Genomic DNA, 20529 nt, shown 5'->3' on the forward strand with positions numbered 1-20529 from the left:
CCACGAAAGCTTGTGGCGAGAGGAGTCCCAAAAATGTTAGGCAGAACCACAGAACCAGGAAACCAAGAACTTTGCCTCGCGTGGGGTAAAGTAAGAGATCAGAATGCGATCCAGGAGCTACCAATAATTTTATTTCAGAAGATCTAGCTTTGAGGCTAGGAATTAAGACGGAAGAATTGGGATTATCTTGGATGCAGAGCATGTTTTTGAACGGGATCCAGTCAAAGTCACACCTTTGATTGGAAAGGTCAGAATTCATGTACATGACTATGTAGAGCACGAAGAGTTTTATGTTTCACCTCTCAAGCATTATGATGCTATTTTGGGTATGCCATGGTTGTAGGCCATCTTTTGGTGGTTCTAGTGATGCCCTATAGGCCATGGTATGTAGGCACTTATAGTGTTAGTGCCTTCTAGGCCACATAGGACTAAGAGTGTTAGTGCCTTCTAGGCCACATAGGACACTTAGTCCTATGTGACACCTAGGACACTTAGTCCTATGTGACACCTAGGACACTTAGTCCTAGGTCTAGGTACAAGTACTTTGTACTTGTGTTTCTTTTTCTTATCTAAGTTTTGACGTGACTGCTCTATCGACTCATCTTGTACCTGCACTCTCTCTCTCTCTCTCTCTTCGTACATTCGTACCTTCAGTGGTATTAGAGCAGGTATTGCTCTAGCCTTCCAGCTCTCCTCAGCCCCGAGTCCTCCATTGCTCATTGGAGATTTTTCTGCCCTGCTGGTCGACAAATTCCCAGCCTGTTCGAGGCTCTTCAGCTGCTGTCCAATATTTAGGCGTCCAGCTTCCACAATCTCTCGTACCTTCAGTGCTGTACCGTACTGCCTACAATATCTGCGTCGTACAGTTCGTACCTTCCGTGCTACCTACAGTATCTGCGTCGTACAGTCCGTACGTGAGCAGATCTGCGTCGTTGCCGTACATTTGCATTGAAGGTCGCTGTACACCCGTCGGCGCCATACTCTGCGTCGTCGTCGTACATTTGCATCGAAGGTCGCCGTACATCCGTCGGCGTCGTACTCTGCGTCGTACATCCGTCGTCACATGTACCTGGGTCGTACTCTGCGCCGTACTCGTACTCTGTGCTATTTCGTACAGGCACCGTATAGGGTCGTACCTACAATGGTACCACCGTACAGATCAATCGTACAGCCACCGTACTTCATACCATCAGTCTGAAATTTGGGGATTTTGCTGATTTGTAGGACATTGGAAAATTTGGGGCTTTCATTTCCTTTCACCTCCTTTGATTGCAATTTCTTGCAAGAATATTGGAGTTTTGGGATTTAGTCTGCAATTTCTTGTTTAAATTGCAGTACATTGGGTCAGATTGCAGGACATTCAGTTACATTTGCAGGACATTGGGTCAGATTTGCATACATTGGGTCACATTTGCAAAAATTTCAGCAAAATTTGGGGCTTTTCTACATTTGCCCCCTTTTTGGCCTATTTTCCCTCAATAAATTTGGGGCTTTTGCCAAATTTGCTGTTTTTGCAGTGAACATTGTCTGTCACCGTCACATTTGGGTCAGATCTGCATTTGCCCTTTGATTTGGGTCAGAAATTTGCAGATATTTGCTGTCATTTTTGGGACAGCCAGCTTATTGCAGTGATAGCCTTGAGGCTTTTGGGTTTTTAGGTCTTTTACAGGTTATCACAGTCGCTATGGCTGGGAACAATCAAGATTTATTTGGAGTTCTTCGTGAAGATGATAAGTTGGATGGCACCAACTATCCGATGTGGTCTTATCTCATGAAACATATTCTTGTTGCAAAGCATTTGTGGATGATTGTTTTTGGGGCTGATCTGAGGCCAGCCAATCCTTCAGTGGTTGTTTCTACTGCTGGTTCTTCTGCAGGGGGTACTCCTCCTGATGCCTCTTCCTCTAGGACTCCTGCTGCTGCTCTTCCAACTCAAGAACAGTCAAGATGGGATGCAAGAGATGCAAATGCACATTCATGCATTGCTTTATCATGCAAGAGAATCATTATTTCACACATCCGGTCTTGCAGGACAGCAAAGGATGCTTGGGATAAATTGGCTTCTCTATATCAGATTCGCAATGAAGCTCGTGTTGCATATTTGAGAAGGCAATTACAGGAAGTGAATATGAATGAAGGTGAGTCAATGGATGCATATTTGACAAAGGTCAAGGACCTCATGGAACAGCTTGCCAACATTGATGAGGTGGTGCCAAATTCACAGCTTGTCAGTATTACATTGAATGGACTGCCAGATACATATCAAGGGTTTGCTACAACCCTTCGATTAGTGGCCATGGGTAATCCAGACCACTATTCTTTCGATCAGCTAGTTACTTTGCTTTTGCAGGAAGAGCAAAGTAGAGCTAACAGACAAGCCATTATTCCTGATCATGCATTTGCTTCACAGCAAACAGGAAGAGGCAAGGCTTCCAAGCCTATGGGCAAGCCAAAATCTGCGCACAGCAGCTGCAATTCCTCTACGCATAGCAGCTGCAATTCCTCCCATGCATCTAAAAATACAGCAGATAAGGGAAAGAAGAAAAGATGCAACTATTGTCGCAAGCATGGACATGACATTTCAGAATGCAGGAAGTGCATTGCTTCGGAGAAAAAGAAAGCAGGATTGACAGTTAATGCCTCACATGCCATTGAATCCCATGAGCCAGCAGATGCTTCACATGCACATGCTCATGCTCTTCAGGATGATTGGGCATGGGCTGTTCATTGCTCATTTGATCCCTCCAAAGCTGATGCACTTTTTATTGCTATTAATGCTCAGTCCTGGTACTTTGATAGTGGTGCTTCCAAGCATGTCACATCTTGTAGACAGTTGTTTCATTCTCTAGCTGATGCACCTCGAGGGGGGACTGTTACATGTGCCAATAATGCTTCATACGCTGTAAAAGGAGTTGGAGATGTGCAGCTCACATCCATTTCCAGCCATCCTGTCACTCTGACAAATGTTCTTTTTGTGCGTGGCATTGAAGTCAACTTGATTTCAATTTCAGCAATTGCTACTTCAGGTTTCAGAGTAATTTTTGGGTGCTACAGATGCCTAGTATATGATCTTCGTGATGACAATGCCATAGTTCTCACTGGCACTTTGCAAAAAGGGCTTTATCACCTTGATCATCATTCAGCTGCACTTTCTATTGAAGCATTGGCTATTTCAGAGTCACAGCTTGCTGAAACTCATCTTTGGCATGAGAGAATGGGCCATCTCAATTATAGAGCTCTTGCAAAGCTACATTCACAGCAGATGGCAAATGATGTACCTCAGACTCAAACAGTTTCCAAACATGTGTGTGAGGGTTGTCTTTTGGGTAAGATGCATCGATTTCCTTTTCAAAAGAATTGTCCAAAACTCTCACAAAGGAAATTGCAGCTAGTACACAGTGATGTCTGTGGCCCAATGAGGACAAATGCCATTGGAGGATACAAATATTTAATGACTCTCATTGATGATCTCACAAGGTATTGCTGGGTATATCCTTTAAAGGCCAAATCTGAAGTTTTCTTATGCTTTCAGAGATGGCTGAATATGGTTGAGAATGAATCAGGATGCAAGCTTGTCACCCTCAACACAGATAGGAGGGGTGAGTATATGTCAAAGGAGTTTGCATTTCTATCCTCACGGGGCATTATTCACTCATGCACTACTCCTTACACTCCTCAGCAGAATCCTGTTTCTGAAAGGAAAAACAGGTCCACAATGGAGATGGCCAGATGCATGCTTAAGGCCAAGTCTTTGCCCAATAAATTTTGGCTTGATGCAATAATGTGTGCCAACTATGTGCTGAATAGATCACCTACACGGGCATTAAAGACTATCACACCTTATGAAGCATGGAAAGGCAGGAAGCCTTCACTTTCACACATGAAAGTTTTTGGGTCTCTTGCATATGTTCATGTACCATCTCAGTTGAGACATAAGCTTGATGACAAGGCAATCAAATGCATATTCATTGGTTACAGCCAAGAGACCAGAGGGTATCGGTTATATCAACCAAATACTGTGAAGATTATTGTCAGTAGAGATGTGATCTTTGCTGAACATTCAGCTTCTCCTCTTGTGGACTGCAAAGCAAAGCCAGATATTGACATGTTTGATGCCTTTGAATCTTGGTTACCTCTGCCATCATCAGAAGAGGATTTTGAGCAGCAACATGAGCCTCCTGCAAGCCCTCCACTAAGCAATAATCAGCCACAACCTCATGCTGATTTGCAGGTTACTCTTCCGGCACAGAATGATTCCATTACTCATGAGGCAGTCATTGAAGAAAGAGCTGTCAATAGACAGCAAAGGCAAGTTCCCAGATGGCTTCTGGATACATTGAGGGACAGCAAACAAGATCAGCCTTTTGGTGCCCGGACAAGATCAGGGAATAGACAGCATGGTCACTTTCTTGAGTTTGCTCTCCTTGCTACAGCTTGCAATGAAGAGCCTTTGTGCCATAAAGATGCTTTTGACAGCAAAGAGTGGATGGATGCAATGAAAGTTGAGTTACAATCGATTGCCAAAAATGACACATGGGAATTAGTAGATCTCCCACCTGGCAAGCATGCCATTGGAACGCGGTGGGTCTACAAATTAAAAAGGAAATTTGATGGCAGCATAGATCGATACAAAGCCCGTCTTGTTGCAAAAGGGTATGCCCAACAACAAGGCATTGACTTTGAGGAGACATTTGCTCCCACATCCAAGATTACTACCATTCGATGTGTCATTGCCATTTCAGCCCATCATCATTGGCAAGTGCACCAACTTGACATCAAGACCGCTTTTCTTCATGGGGATTTGTAGGAAGAAGTCTATGTCACACAACCTCCTGGCTTTGAGGTTGTTAATTCTGAAAATAAGGTATGCCGGCTTAGAAAAGCCCTTTATGGTTTGAAGCAGGCACCCAGGGCATGGTATGCCAAAATTCATGCACACTTACTATCCCTTGGTTTTCAGAATAGTCCCACAGAACCCACTCTTTATTTCCGTGGGAGTGGATCTGATTTTTTAGTGCTGATTTTATATGTGGATGATATGCTTATCACGGGCCCAGATACTCAGCAAATTGCAGCCTTCAAGGCTGATTTGCAGCAGATTTTTGACATGTCAGACATGGGACGGCTCCATTATTATTTGGGCATTCAGTTTGCTCATGTTGAGGGGGGTATCATGATGTCTCAGTCCAAGTATATTGGACAGCTCCTTGATCGTTTTCAGTTTGAGGATTGCAAGCCAATCTCTACTCCAGTGGACCCTGGCTTCAAATTCTCAGCTCATGATGGGAGCCCACCATGTGATATCACTCTTTATCAGCAAGCTGTTGGATGCCTTATTTATTTATGTCATACCAGACCTGACTTGTAGTATGCAGTATCTCAGCTCAGCAGATTCATGCACATGCCCAGTTCACAGCATTGGCAGGCAGTGAAGAGAGTCTTCAGATATCTCAGAGGCACTCAGGATTTAGCCCTCTTCTACGGTGATCAGGGTTCACTTACCATGCATGCTTACACGGATAGTGACTGGGCAGGATGTTCCGACACCAGAGTGTTACATACTGGCAATTGTTTTTTGCTTGGCAATTCATGTATTTCTTGGCTCAGCAAGAAGCAACCGACAGTTGCCACGTCTAGCTGTGAGGCTGAGTACAGGGCAGCTTTCACCGCTAGAGTAGAGTGTGTTTGGCTTCGACAGTTACTTACAGATCTTGGTATTTGCCAGACATCCTCCACTATTATCTACATTGACAGCCAGAGTGCTTTGGCCATTGCGCGTAACCCAATGTTTCATGCGCGTACCAAGCATATTGAAGTTCACTATCATTATGTTCGGGAGCGGTTGTCAACAGGAGACATAGAGTTGTCCTATCTTCCCACAGAGGACAACATCGCAGATATGTTTACAAAGGCACTTCCTCGTCCCATGTTCGAAGTCTTCCGACAGGCTTTACACTTGGCTCCCTTTGTTACATGATCTGACATTCCATGTACATTCATAGGTGGCTATATCCTTTTGGATGAACATGTGCCACCATGACCAGAAACTACCAGGTATTCTGAGACGTTTCCAGAGTACTTCAGCCCATCCCATGGAGGGGGGTTTGTAGGCCATCTTCTGGTGGTTCTAGTGATGCCCTATAGGCCATGGTATTGCCCTGCAGGCATAAGTGTAGGCACTTATAGTGTTAGTGCCTTCTAGGTCACATAGGACACTTAGTCCTATGTGACACCTAGGACACTTAGTCCTAGGTCTAGGTACAAGTACTTTGTACTTGTGTTTCTTTTTCTTATCTAAGTTTTGACGTGACTGCTCTATCGACTCGTCTTGTACCTGCACTCTCTCTCTCTCTCTCTCTCTTCATACATTCGTACCTTCAATGGTTCCATAGAAAGGAGGTAGTTCTTGATTCCACAGCAAGAACACTTAGTTTTGTGCATTGGAATAAGCAACACAAGATTTTGGCCAAGGGAAAAGGCGAGACCATTCGAGTATTTCCATTTCTAAATCAATAAAGTCTGCAATTTCTGCGTATATGGTCTTTGTTAAAGAGAAAGAGGGTGGACCTCAAGTGGGAATAAGTCCTTTAGAAAAAGAAAAATTTCAGTTTCTAGAATCTTTCAAAGATTGTTTTCTAGATTCTCTACCAGGAAAGCTTCCTCCAGAACGACCTGAAGATCATGTTATAGAGATCCTTCTAGGAAGCGAGCCCCCGAATCGGCTGCCTTATCGTGTGGGCCCAGCCCAGACTGAAGAAATTATGGCATAGGTACAGGATTTACTCTCCAAAGGACTTATGAGGCCCAGTTCTTCACCCTTTTGTTCACTAGTTCTCTTAGTTCCAAAGAAGGATGGCTCTTATCATGTGTGTGGATTATAGAGCTCTTAATAAAATGACAGTCAAGAACAGGTTTCCAAACCCTCGCATAGATGATATTTTGGACAGATTGAAAGGAGCCACGATTTACAGCCGTATTGACTTAAAAAGTCGATATCATTAGATAAGGATCCACCCACAAGATGTCCATAAGACAGCTTTTCAGACCACTTTTGGACTTTATGAGTTTTTGGTGATGCCTTTTGGGTTTACCAATGCACCAGCCACTTTCAATCGTATGATGGACATAATTTTGAGATCTTACAGGCACTTTATAGGCACTTTCTTTTATGATATTTTGGTATTTTCTAAGACAGAAGAAGTGCACAAAGAGCAATTGGCTATTACTGTGTTTCAAGAACTCAGAAATCATAAACTTTTTATTAATGCCAAAAAGAGTGAATTCTTTCTTGACGAGATTCATTATCTTGGACAGATTATTTCCAAGGAAGGGATTCGGATGGATCCAGCTAAGATTAAAGCTATACATGAATGGCTAGAGCTCACCTCGGTACATGAAGTACGGAGCTTTCTTGGGCTTTGTTTCTTGGGACTTCTCCTAAGTAATCTTTATTAGAATTGACTTTGGTCAAAGAATGGTGAAGTTGGTTAACCAGGAATAAGTTTTATTGTTTTTACTTTTGCCTTGCATTGGTAAAAAGAGAACTGTGGGGACGCTCATAAGGGACTAGAAATAGTCCAAGAACTAGGAATGCATGCATTTCACTAACCTTTATGGGTGAAAGTGTTGGAATTTGTTTGTGCAATGTGTAGGATCCAAGAGAGTGCAAAAAGGACCCAAGATAGGGGATAAAAGCACAAAAAGTAGGTCCCACAAGGCTCTCAATTTAGGACAGGGGGCGCCTCTTTAAAAGACGGCCCACAAGACTAAAAAGGTGCCTAAAGCCTCCAATTTAGGAAGAAAAGCTTGAAAGCTTGGCTTTTATGTAAAAGTAGCTTTTAGAAAGAAGGCCCCAGCTTTTTGCTAGGCCAAGTCTATAAAAGAAAGGCCCCAGGCCTCACAAATGTATTCAGAATTGTACTTAGCTCTATGCTCTTTCAAGAGCCAGTTGTACAAAGATTATTCTATTGCAATACCCCCTCCAGCCCTTATTTCTGGGCCCTAGTGCTGTGTTTTGCTCCTTACCCTTCTCTCCCAACACTCTATCTAATTGGCGATTCAATTTCCACTGTTTCAGCACGTATCTCAAGAAGTGTACGGATTTTCTAGCGCTAGGTATCTTGTCTCGGGTACCGCGATTTTACTCCAAAAGAGTTTCGCGTCGTTTGCGAATTGCTCCACGGTGCTGAAGCGATTTTTATTATGGTTTGGGTTACAAATTTCTATGCCTTTGTGTCAGCCCTAGGACATAGCAGAATTGAGGAGATAGATGAGATGAGGGCAGAACGGACTAGTGGGAGGAGACGGCATGCAGCAGTAGAGTAGAGAGTAGCTTGACCATGTACCATTGATGTCCAACCTATCATAGCCTTTCTCCGAGGCGAGGGGTCACTCTTGATATGGCACGTCTGATATAGAGATCTTGGAAACCACATGCCCCCCCCAATTACGTGAGTCAACACGATAGATGCAGCTTAGAGATATCCTTGCGAGCCACCATGGCACCTAGATATGACCTTCTGAGTATCTGAGTCTCCATATGTATTGTTTCGGAGTTATGATTTCTTTTAATACTCTCCAACGGTCTTAGCGAACCCCTATGTATGAGTCACCTCTGATTGCACTTTGTCTCATAGGCCCACGAGGCCTTCCAAAGATGTTAATACATCTTTCTTTCTTTCTTTCTTTCTCTTCCCCCTCCCCTCTTCCCTTCTATTCTTCCGTCCTCCACCCCATCACCCCAACCCTTAGCAGTTGTTAGGACAATGGAGGGATGAAATGTTAGTTTTATTAAAGCCTTAAGCTGTGTTGGTGTTATGAGTCTTCACAAGCAGTTGTAGCTTGAATGAAGAGATTTTGGACTACTTTTTGATTAGCCTTCTCCTTTGGTGCTACCCTTTGTCATGGTTGAGTCTACCCTTCACCTCCAGGTGCTGACTGAAACTCAGTATGAAGACTTTGCATAAATGGATGCTCAAGTATCTGTGGGTGTGTGGATTTGTATGTGTGTTAGCATATGTTTATACTATGGTCTGCACCTACTGTTGGGCACTGATGACGTCAGTGGGGATGTCATAGAAGCTAGTCCCTGCTATGCATGATGGAGTTTATGGTTTTCAACCTTATGAGTGACTATCATGAGATTGAAACTGCACTATGTTGTTTTTAGAGGATGAATTTTGGCATGTTCCTGGATTCATCTAGATATATGTGTGGGTGTTATGAGAATCTTATGACATGTGGAACTGCATTTGGCTTTTGCATTAATGTTGGCTTTTTATCACAGATCTCTAATGTTGAAGATGTTGGGCTGACTGTTCTGGCAGTTTTGCTATGCATGAATTAGGCCTTTCCTCCAAGAAGCCTTTCAAGAAGTCTGCACGTGTGGTTGGTGAGGTAGGTCTATTGAACTGAGTCTCATGGTGATTTCTTACTTTGGATCAGTAAGATATAGCATAAGAGGCATGCTTTTGAGAGTAAAATGATTTTTAATATGGCAGGTTCTTGGCAAATTCCATCCTCATGGTGACACTGCCGTATATGAGGCATTGGTTCGCATGGCTCAGGTGCATCTTATTGTTATTTAGTGACATTTATTGAATTTGTTTGATTAATAAATTTCTGTCCTATAATGCTCTGGAAGACTCTTGTCTCTTGTCTAAGTAGGACTTTTCTTTACAATCTCGTCTCATTTCTGGACTTGGCAATTTTGGGTTACTCTTTTTGTTCTGTGATGCTCTGGATGACTCTTCTCTCCTTCTCTTGAGTAGGACTTCTCTCTAAGATCTCCTCTCATTTCTGGACACGGCAACTTTGGGTCACTCGATGCAGATCCTCCTGCAGCCATGCGGTATACAGAATGCCGGCTTCAAGTGAGCAAATCAAATTTTTTGCACTTGGTGGTCATGTTACGTTTCTGTTTAAATTGAAAAGGACCTCGATTGCAGAATTCAAGTCATTATTCTTTGTTTTTTTGCAGCCTCTTTCTGAGGCTATGCTTCTGGCAGATCTCGAGTTGGATACGGTGAGATTTCTCAGAAAGACTGTTTGATTTTCCGTAAGACATGAGATTCGAGTTGCCCTGAAGGCTTCATAAAGAGCCAAGCAATGAGATCATGTCTTGTGTTTTTAATGTCATAAGTGTCTAGTAAATGTTGGCTCTCATCTCACCCCTCTTGCTGACAGGAAAGTTAATTTAAGGTAATTCATGCTGGTGTCTAAGATTACTTTAGCTCATGGCAGTTTAATCTTCAGATGTTGTTGAGTGCTTCACCTCTTTCATTAATCTTCTGGACTGGCTCACGTGGATGCTGCAGGTTGATTTTGTTCCAAACTTTGATAATTCACAGAAGGAACCATTGGTGATGCCTGCAAGGCTGCCCAATCTTCTCTTGAATGGCGTTTCTGGGATTGCAGTAAGTTCTTCCTTCTTACACTTTCATTTGGCAGACATAGCATATTGACAGTGTCTGACTTATTACAAAGCAGTTTATTCCATGTTCTTCATTCTAAGCGTGCCATTTGAGACACACAGGTTTTTGATATTTAGTCCACAGTAAGTGTTAATCTTAATCAGTGTTCTTGGTGTCAACAATAAGGTTGAAGGAAAAGCTTTGTTTCTGACAGAGTCTCAATGTTTCTGAGTTACTGAATTCTATGTATGCACACTTGTTGGCAGAGTCATGTAACATAAGTTGGCTAAAATTCACAGTATAGGAGTAAGCAATATGGATTAGGTTGTATATTTAAGTTTTTTATTGTATCTGGTTTCTTGAGTCTCATAGACCCTTTGGTCTTTTCATGGCTATAATGAACTTTCTTTCTTCCTTTTTCACTCTTGCATTTCTTCTTCTTTTGTTCTTCTTGCCCTCCTCCTTCCGCTTTGTTGTTATTGTTTATCATGAAGTACTGGGTTTGCCTAAGAGATCCCAGAAGCTTATGCTGGAATACGGATGAGAACCTAAGAATAGATTTGCTTTTCCCCTTTCACTTTTAAGTTTGTTTCATGTCTTGTCTAAACTCTTCTTTCCCCATCTCTTCATTGTTTTTCGGATCTTTATTTCATTAACATGGTAAACATTCTAGTCTTATAAAGTTATATAATGTCTCACTAAAGATTGGAATAATTCACGTATGTAGCATGCTCTGCTTTGAGCTCTTGGAATTTTATGCATATGTCATTAAAGTGGCCAATTTTCCCTGTGCTCCATTTGGCAGGTAGGCATGGCAACGAATATTCCCCCTCATAATTTGGGAGAAGTGGTGGACGCGTTACTTGCTCTCATTCACAACCCCAATGCTTCTGTAAGTGAAAGGATGTCTCTTTATACTATAATTAATAGAATTCAAGTTATTGGGAATAGGTTGCCAGACAAATAGCTTCAAGAGTGAGGATCATTTAATTCTGTTGCTTAAAACCCAAAATATCTTGTTTTTTCTTGTTCGTGGCTACATCCGGTAACATTTATATTGCCATGGTAAACCATTACTTAGCATTTAATTCTCTTTACTGTTTTCAATTAACAACTGCGTGCTTTAAAGGTGTCACAAGATATCGATATATGGCTGATTTTTCAAAATGGTATGTGCCTCCATGTTGGCCATTGATGATATCTTATAACTTGCTTCAGCTGGCGTATTGACAACAATTCTTGCCTTTTCCCGTATATAGAAACCCTTTCGTTGATTGAAGTCTTCTCCATGTGCTTTAGTTATATATCTATGAACAATGGATTATGATTTTGACCTTGGTGAAGCAGGGTGATCTTAAGAGTCGAAATCGCACAATAACATATATGAGACTTGTGTCTACTAGGATGGGAAGATGACGGTGTACGTGCACTTCAAGCAGAGATTGAGTCTAAAGAAATTGTCTTGGTCAAGTGAAGAAAAGGCAGGGAAGCCATTGAAATGTCTCAATGGGCGACGGAGATTAAAACACTATTGCGGATGAAGTGAGAACTATTTTATAGAAACAAGAACTAAAGGGATATTCTTTTTTATACCGTTAAAAACTGCCATTTTGTACTCATTTTTGAAAAAATGGCTTCTTATCAACTTATATTGTGCTAAAAGAAAGTTATTACCCTTACCATCAAGTTGTCATTAGGCCACCTGCATGTCTCCCACAAGTTCTAGTTGCAACCATTTTTGAGAGGGAGAGAGAGACACCGACTATGAATGCACTCTAGGTCTTTGTTGTGCTTCATTAAGCAGTAAATTTACTGAGTTTGTCATGTTGCTTGCAATTGAAGGGTGAGTGCTTTTTGGTTTGTACACATGCAGCTATTGATTTTTTTGGTTTCAATATTGGAATAACCTTAGTCATATTTAGGGACCCTTTGTTTTTCATTGGTGTTATTTGTAAATATGCCTATGGGGTTTCTTTTGTTGCTGGCTTATGGTTACTGGTGATCATATTCGTTTTGGAGAGCATGACGGATATTATGTACTTATGGCACCGTAACTCTCAACACCTCCCCTTGGTGCCATGATGTATAGGCAACAACAAGGTGGTAAGATGTGAGTTGAATTAGGAAGTGTCGAGATTTTGAGAGGGCTAATGATTGTTTTAATTACGGAACAATGAAGCTTGGAGGCCTTTCAGTTGGGCAAAAACCTTAGGTGTTGTTGTGGAGAAAAACATATATATAATCTATTTTTGTGTGTGTGTGTGTGTACATTTACATTACAATACGTATATGTCACACACACACGTGCACGCACGCGCGCGCACACACACACACACATTCATGTCAATGAAGCTAAGAACTTAATTGCGTAGTAGGAAGACCTTTCTTCCACATTAACAAGAAAGAATCCTTGACGTAAAGGAAGGGAAGGCCTACTGTACAGTTTCCTAGAGGGGTTGCCCTTATGGGCTTTTCTCCATAGAATAGGACATGCCGACACTCTAGGATACTGTGAGGGGGGCCCTTAGCATGGGGCTGTGAGGTTGCACCCACGTGGCCTGCCCCAATGCGGGAGAACGGAGGAGTCAAGTATTGAGCCTCACACATTAGGCTGGGAGTTGAAAATTGCAAATATCCTTCGATGTCCCTGACAACTGCATAGAGCGAAGCTGTGATTTTTATTTTTCATTGGTTTTTAAAATCTAACTGTCTCTTGTCTGTAGATTTACTTACTTACGTATTACAAGTTATGCAATGATTTTAGTTTTGTGAGCTGGTTGTAGGTTCAAGAGCTAATGGACTATTTGCCTGGACCAGATTTTCCAACTGGGGGGCAGATTCTTGGTTCACTTGGGTAAGTTTGCTATTGGCAATACCGTATTTCTATCCCTTTGTATAACCTGCGTTTGAATCCTTAAACCTGTGTTGCTTGGAACTTTGTGACAGGATTCTTGATGCCTACAGAACAGGTAGGGGTAAATTGATTGTAAGAGGTAATGCTAAGATTGAACAGCTGGACAAGAAAAGTAATCGGCAACTCATTGTGATAACTGAGGTTGGTTACTGCAGAATGTGCGTATAGATAAGTGTCCATTAAGCTTTGTGGATTTATGAGGATGTTTCCTTTCCTATTTGAGCATTACTTTCAAGAAATTGGAAAAAGAAGTAAATAATGAAAGGTGTTTCTTGCTTGGCTACTGTAAGCATGCAATACAAGTTCACGTGTGAAACTGTTTCAGCTAAATGACTGCTCTTGTGCAGTTGCCTTATCAGGCAAATAAGGCAGTATTGGTGCAGAAGGTGGCAGAACTAGTAGAGCAGAAGGTAAAAATTTGGGCCCTGAGTCTGTTTGGATTCCACTTATGTCAATTGTACATTAGTCATTCCATTGTTTTAAGGTCCTATCAAAATTTTGGAAGGAGGTATTAAAGTTGTTATTAAGCTATGCAAGGGTAGAGCTGTTAGGACTGTCATCTTTGCCTTCCAACATCTGGAGATGAACATTAGATATTCTAGGAAATTTGCCTCTTATGCTGCTCGAAGGGTTTAGGAATCTTATATCAAGTGTTGGCAATCTTGGTTTGATAATCTTGGTAGGGTGTGGTGACCTACTAGAAGGGCGTTTGCAACATGGCCAATGTCCATGCAGAATGTGGTTGTTGCCTTTTGGAGCGTCGGCTTTTCATTGTCTCATTCTGCTAGGGCGGTTAGAGGTTCTCCATGAGAGTTGGAACATGCGGGGTGTCCATCTGTGCCCTTTCCTTGGTTCGTGGAGCTGCTGACGGCTGGCAGCAAGTTTCTGGTTCGTCAGTTGTGCTGGAGCATCGATGTGATAGGTTGTGTAGGTGGCAGCAACTTGATGATCGATTCTACAAGGCGGTTCTCAGACCTTTATATTTATCTACGAGATCATAGATAGCTACTTGTGTGGTGGCAGACTTTTATTAGTTCATGTGTTGGTCTGTTGAGCAGGCATCTTTATCATTTTATGTGAGTCTTTGTAGCTGATAAGCTTCTCTTGTATTGTCGCAACAAGCCTGGCCGGGCTGAGAGACCCAATCGTGTGTCTTTCCTTCTATGATATTTTTGGTTTTGTCTTATTGTCTCGGGTCTGTGCAAGCTTTCCATATTGCATGTAAGAGTTAGTCTTAAACTTGAGACGTGATCACCTAACATTGGTATCAAAGCAAGTCGGTATGTGTATCATCAAGAAGTTCAGAGTCAGTCCTTTGTCGGTTGACATGAAGAGTTGGTCGAAGTCCACATCTAAGTCCGGCCTAGTTAAACTCGATGGCAGAAATTTTCCCTCATGGCAGCTGTTTGTCCGTTTGCTTTTCATGGAGAAAGGTCTCTGGGGGTAGTACCAAGAAGAAACCAGCTCACAACCAAGGCCTTGAAAAGATGCAAGCGTGGGATTTAAAAAATGAGAGAGCTCTAGGTCTACTGGGAAGGGCTTTAGGCTTGGAATATTTTTATCATGTTGATGTCACAACAACTGCAGCCCAGAACTGGAGCATGCTGGAAGTTCTGTTTGGCTCGAGAGTAGGAAACTAAAAAATAATGTTCAAACAAGAGCTCTTCAGCCTTCAAATGGGAGAAGGAGATACAATGGGGACACATCTCAACAAAATGCAGTCCATCATCAATCAATTACAAGCTCTTTGGTTCGAGTTGCAGACGAAGATGCTAAGGCAGTGTTACTCACAAGCCTTTCACCCAGGTATTCATAAATTGTGACGATTTTAAGGTTGAATGCTGTTTTCATGATGTTGTATCCATCCTTCTAAGTGAGAAGAGGAGAGTAGAAATGAGTACTATTGCTGGAGGAAGTGAACCTACATATGCAGCTAAAGAAAAAAGGAAGATGGAGGCAAGAAGAGTTCAATGATTTGTGAGTATTGTGGACATGATGGACATGTGGAGAAATTCTGCTACAAAAAGGCTTTCAATCTGAAGAGGATTTGAGTGACAAAGCGTGTATTGTTGAAGGAGAACAAGATGAACATGTTGCGGGATTAGTACAGGAAGTTCCACCCATGATCAACTCGGAAGACGATTATGCATTCTAAGCTCGTGATATAATTTGGTTTCTAGACTGCTTTCATATCAGTTTTACAGTTACATTAATAGATGGTATTGATCTTTTTTGGCTTGCCCCTACTCAATCTATGGGGGGATTGTTGGCAATCTTGGTTTTGTAATCTTTGTAGGGTGTGGTGACCTTCTAGAAGGGTGTTAGCCACATGGCAAATGTCCATTTAGAACGTGGTTGTTGCCTTTGGAGCGTTGCCTTTTCACAGTCTCATTCTGCTAGGGCAGTTTGAGGTTCTCCATGAGAGTCGGAACAGGCGGTGTCCGTTGTGCCCTTTCCTTGATTGTGCACAAGCTGAATTCTTTAGAACTGCAGGTGAAAGATTACTGCTTTGGAAAAGCAAGTTAAGGATGCATATGTTCAATTGATAAAAAAGTCCTTTTGATAGGAGATTGCCATTTTGCCACCTGCTAGCAGCCTTGCAATGGGAAGAGCAGAAGAGACCATCAGATGCTTAGATCCATGAGTGCCTTGTGGCAGGAGAGGCTCATCAATAGTCATTGGCTTTCTTACCATGCACGTGACTCATTTTGGATTCAGATATGGGGTAGAGTCAATAAACACTTTTTCTCTAGTGTTTGTCCTCGAGATGGCAAAGAAAGTGTTTCTTAGTTCCTTGACTATTAACGGCGGTAGTTGTAATTGGATTCATAGAGTGTTGTGCAGATTGCTACATATTACTACACCTCTCTTCTCATAGTCGGTCGTTGAAGAGAGAGAGAGAGAGAGAGAGAGAGAGAGTGTGTTTATTAAAGTCTTCGGAAGACCGATGGGTCTATGAGACTGTGAAAAACCTGGTACAATGAGCTGGGGTGGTGGAGCTACTAAACGAGATCCATACCAATGCAAAATGCAAAATGCAAAGAATGCAGAATGGTAGTACTAAGTCCTAAGTACAACATAGTCATGTCGGTGGTCGACTATATATCAACCTCATCATCATCATCATCATCATCATCAAGACATCAGGGTGGATGAGGCAAGGGGGGCATGAGATCGGTGATAGAGTGCTGTCGGCCACCCAGAGGTGCAGCTCTAGCACGTCTCCTAGTCGTAGCTTTGCGTCTAAACCAAGGTCACTGTGACCCTTATCGGTCAGGCTCCGCCTCTAAACAGGGAGGGGATGTCCCCTAGTGTGATCTGTGTGTCAACCCTCTGTTTGAGTTGTTGGGTCACATGCTCCTGGTCACGATCATGTCAAGGCCTCGTCTCACGGGGGTCCATGTGATCTGGCTGAAAAAACTCTATGATAGAGCTATGAGAGGGATCAGCCAAGGAAAAAGTTTGCTCTTGTCTTTGTGCTCGAAGTATCCTCTCGCGGTGTGTGAGTACCTCATGAATGAAACCTCCCAAACATCGTTGGTATGGGTAGGAGAGGAACCGGGCCAAAATCCCATAGCTATCTGTGAAGAGGTAGTAGAAACGCCCTCGGATCTCATAGTAAACAGGACATATCCTCTGTCTCAACCTCTTGCATGTCACGCAGTGTGCATATGTGCCTCTTCCTATGTAGTCGCTCTGCTCTGTCGCTCTCGATGCGAAGTCTATGTGAAGAGACCCAGAACTGCCCAAGAGAGATCCTCAGTGAGTGAGGTAAGTAAATCTGCGTGTATCCTAGTGGGTCAATAAAACCCTTTGTTGTGATATGTAAGAAGTGCTCTCTGTAGAAGCTAAGCTTCACTGGGAGTTCACTCGGTCCCAACCAAGTCCGAAATGTGTTGTAGCTATAATAGATCCTTGCGGATAACCTGGTTGACCTCGTGTGATAGGAGGGGAGAAAACGGAGCATCAATGCCTATACTGGAAGGGAGGTAATCTATCCATGTGGAGCCCCAGGCCCTCAAACCATCTCTCTGTGCATGGATACCAGCACCTCTGGTCCCCTCCTACTACAAGTGCTATAGAAGAGGATAGTGCTAGCCATGGTAGCCTGCTACGCCCAACGGTGTAATCCCCATACTCCCTGACTCGGTACAGATACGTGATGACCTGGAATGCAGCATCTAACTGTAATGGGGGTGACCCAAACTCAGCCTGAATGATCTGGTGAGGAACGGATGGCTGAATGGAGGTACAGATACGTGATGACCTGGAATGCAGCATCTAACTGTAATGGGGGTGACCCAAACTCAGCCTGAATGATCTGGTGAGGAACGGATGGCTTACCACGAATCATCCGTGATAACATGAGAACCTGTAGCCGCTCTACACGGGCCCACTTTGTATCCGATAAGTCTGGCCTCCAACATGGGCTGCTATACATCCCTGCTGGATGGACCAGGGAGTCAAAAAGCAACCCCTTGGTCCGCGGATCCTGAATGTGCGAGCGAACGCAATGCCTCTCTAGTCTGGCTAATGAAGCATATCCTTTGCTCAAGCGTGCCTGCATTGCGGGTCTCATAGTGAAGATGGGTTCGGAAAAGACAACCCCTGGATGAAACGAACCTGTTTCTTTCTCTAATCTAGTCAATGTCAATCACGGGCGATGGCACATCGTTATTCCTCCCAGCCTTACTCTCGTGGATCACAATTTTCAACAGATACATATTTTCTTTTCCTCATGCCTATCCACAAGACCCACAACTCCCTAGATGGTTCCGTTTGCCACATGTCATCATTTTAGCCCTTTTTACTTGGTACACCTTTTTACCTCTCTCTTGGGGCACAATTAAACCATTTGCCTCTTGGCATTATTACATTTTTAGGTGCACCTAGGCCTTAGCACTCAGAACCACCTAGTCAATGCCATTTCACCCTCACCTAGGACCTTGGCAGTTACTTCTCTTGACCATTTTATTTACGCACATTTAATATTACAGAAGTCGGTCCTCTAAGAGAAAATGCCCACCGATCTTTCCGAGGTCATGCTATCTCGACTAGAGCATAACATTCCTTCCCTCTTCAAGCATTAGCGTCCTCGATGATGAAATCTGGGAACACTCTCCGTAACTGGTATACGGATTTCCAGGTAGCTTCCGATAGAGGCTGACCATGCCATGCAACCAACACCGTGGGTATCTTCCGATTTCGTATTTGCATTGTTCCTCGGTCCAGGATTCTTGTTGGTTTGCGTCTTGCATTATCCTCTATCTCCTGAAACAAAACCACACCTTCGATTAGTGAGTCACCAGTATGCAAAAATTTTTTTAAACGAGAAACATGAAACACTGGGTGCACCTTACACCCCGGTGGCAATTCTAATTTATAGGCTACCTTGCCTATTCTCTTTAGAATTAACCACGGCCCACAGTATCGAGGTGATAACTTAGCACACTCTCCTGAAGTCAACGACTTCGTGTGCGAAGGAACTCTAAGAAAAACTTTTTCTCCTTCCTTAAATACTCTTATAGACCGGTTTTCATCCGCATACACCTTGGCTCTATCCATAGCGTGGCGGATATTAGCTCTCGCAAGTGCTAGCAACTCCCGCATCCGAACCACAAAGTTCGCGGCACTAGGTACTTTTTGAGGTACTCCAACTATAGCTGGATTTGCTGATCTATAACCATAGTTCAGCTCAAATGGACTGAACCCTGTAGAGGAATGTTTTCTATCATTGTAGGCAAACTCCAACAATGGCAACCACTTGTCCCATGTATGTTGCCTCAATGACACATATGCCCTCAGCATATCCTCTAAAGTCTGGTTGACTCTCTCCATCTGACCATCTGTCTCAGGATGATCCCCACTACTCATTTCTAACTCAGTTCTTAGTGTCTCAAATACCGCTGTCCAAAAATGACCGGTAAATTTGACATCTCTGTCTGACACTATGGATCTAGGCAATCCATGCAGACGAAATATATGTCTAATAAACAAATCTGCCACTTGCGGGGCACTAACAGACTCCCTAGTTGGAATGAAGTGAGCCATCTTGGTTAGACGATCAACCACCACAAGGATAGAATCATACCCTCCTTGTGTCGTAGGGAGCCCTACAATAAAGTCCATGGAAATGCTCTCCCACTTACTTAGTGGTATCTCCAAGGGTTGTAAAAGTCCGGGTGGCTTCACCCGCTCGACCTTGCTTACCTGACATGAGAAACACCGTGTCACATATTCATGAATATGCTTTTTCATCTTTGGCCAAAAGAAATCTCGCTTCACGAGATCATATGTCTTCTCGACTTCTGGATGTCCCGCACACGGGCTATCATGGCACTGTCGAATGACTCTCTGCCTGAGATAATTCTGACTAGGTACTACGACCTTGCCATTTCTTTCTAGCATACCATCCCTTATGGTATATCTTGCATAAGTTTGGCCTTTTCTGGATGCCAGGTCATCCTTTTCATTTTCCCCGGGTTTTAACACATGAGCCTTAGGCCATAAGCTCTGGACAAACTCGTCCACCTTTTGAGTTTCTTTGATCTCGGTCATTAGAGCACTCTCTAATACCGTGAAACTCAGGTTGTGCATAATGCGAGACAACCCATCAGCAACCTTATTATCTTTTCCTCTTCGGTACCGAATCGTTAGATTAAACTCCTGCATGAGCTCTGCCCACCTAGCTTGGCGGCCCCTCAAGTCAGGCTGTTTACAAAAATGTTTCAGAGTATCATGATCCACATCCACATAAAACTCTGAACCATACAAATAATGCCTCCATGTTTTCAAAGCATGGATAACTGCATACAACTCTAATTCATGAGTTGGCCAATTCCTTTGAGAGGGAGAAAGCTTCTTGCTTTCAAAGGCTACTGGCCTTCCCTCTTGAAGGAGAACTGCTCCTACTGGAATGCCACTTGCATCGGTTTCTGGGAACAACGGTTTTTGGGAATCAACTATTTTTAACACCGGTCCTGAGACCACAGCTTGTTTTATGGTGTTAAAACTTTCTTGTTGATTCTGTCCCCAAATAAAAGGTACTTTATCTGAGGTCAGATCAGTCAATGGTGATACTATTCCGGAATATCCTTTGATATGTCTTCTATAAAACTGGGCAAATCCCAAGAATGATCGCAACGCGGTCAGACTCTGAGGGATTGGCCAAGTTAGTATCGCAGCCACTTTCTTCGGATCCAT

General features: G+C 43.0%; 1 protein-coding gene across 1 annotated transcript in view; it reads left to right on the plus strand.

Annotated features, from left to right (window-relative positions):
• The window catches only part of GYRA (DNA GYRASE A), a 118588-nt gene that overhangs the window by 14976 nt on the left and 83083 nt on the right, over nt 1–20529 (plus strand). The window contains exons 3-11 of the mRNA XM_087393464.1: nt 9327–9396; nt 9501–9566; nt 9771–9872; nt 9980–10024; nt 10317–10415; nt 11218–11304; nt 13196–13266; nt 13359–13467; nt 13674–13736. Of these exons, the coding sequence (XP_087249590.1) occupies nt 9327–9396; nt 9501–9566; nt 9771–9872; nt 9980–10024; nt 10317–10415; nt 11218–11304; nt 13196–13266; nt 13359–13467; nt 13674–13736 (712 nt within the window). The remainder of the gene's footprint in view (nt 1–9326; nt 9397–9500; nt 9567–9770; nt 9873–9979; nt 10025–10316; nt 10416–11217; nt 11305–13195; nt 13267–13358; nt 13468–13673; nt 13737–20529) is intronic.

This window comes from Dipteris shenzhenensis, chromosome 22, assembly GCF_047967505.1.
Source record: "Dipteris shenzhenensis isolate YYH24624 ecotype China chromosome 22, Dip_SZ_1.0, whole genome shotgun sequence".
Classification (NCBI taxonomy): Eukaryota; Viridiplantae; Streptophyta; class Polypodiopsida; order Gleicheniales; family Dipteridaceae; genus Dipteris; species Dipteris shenzhenensis.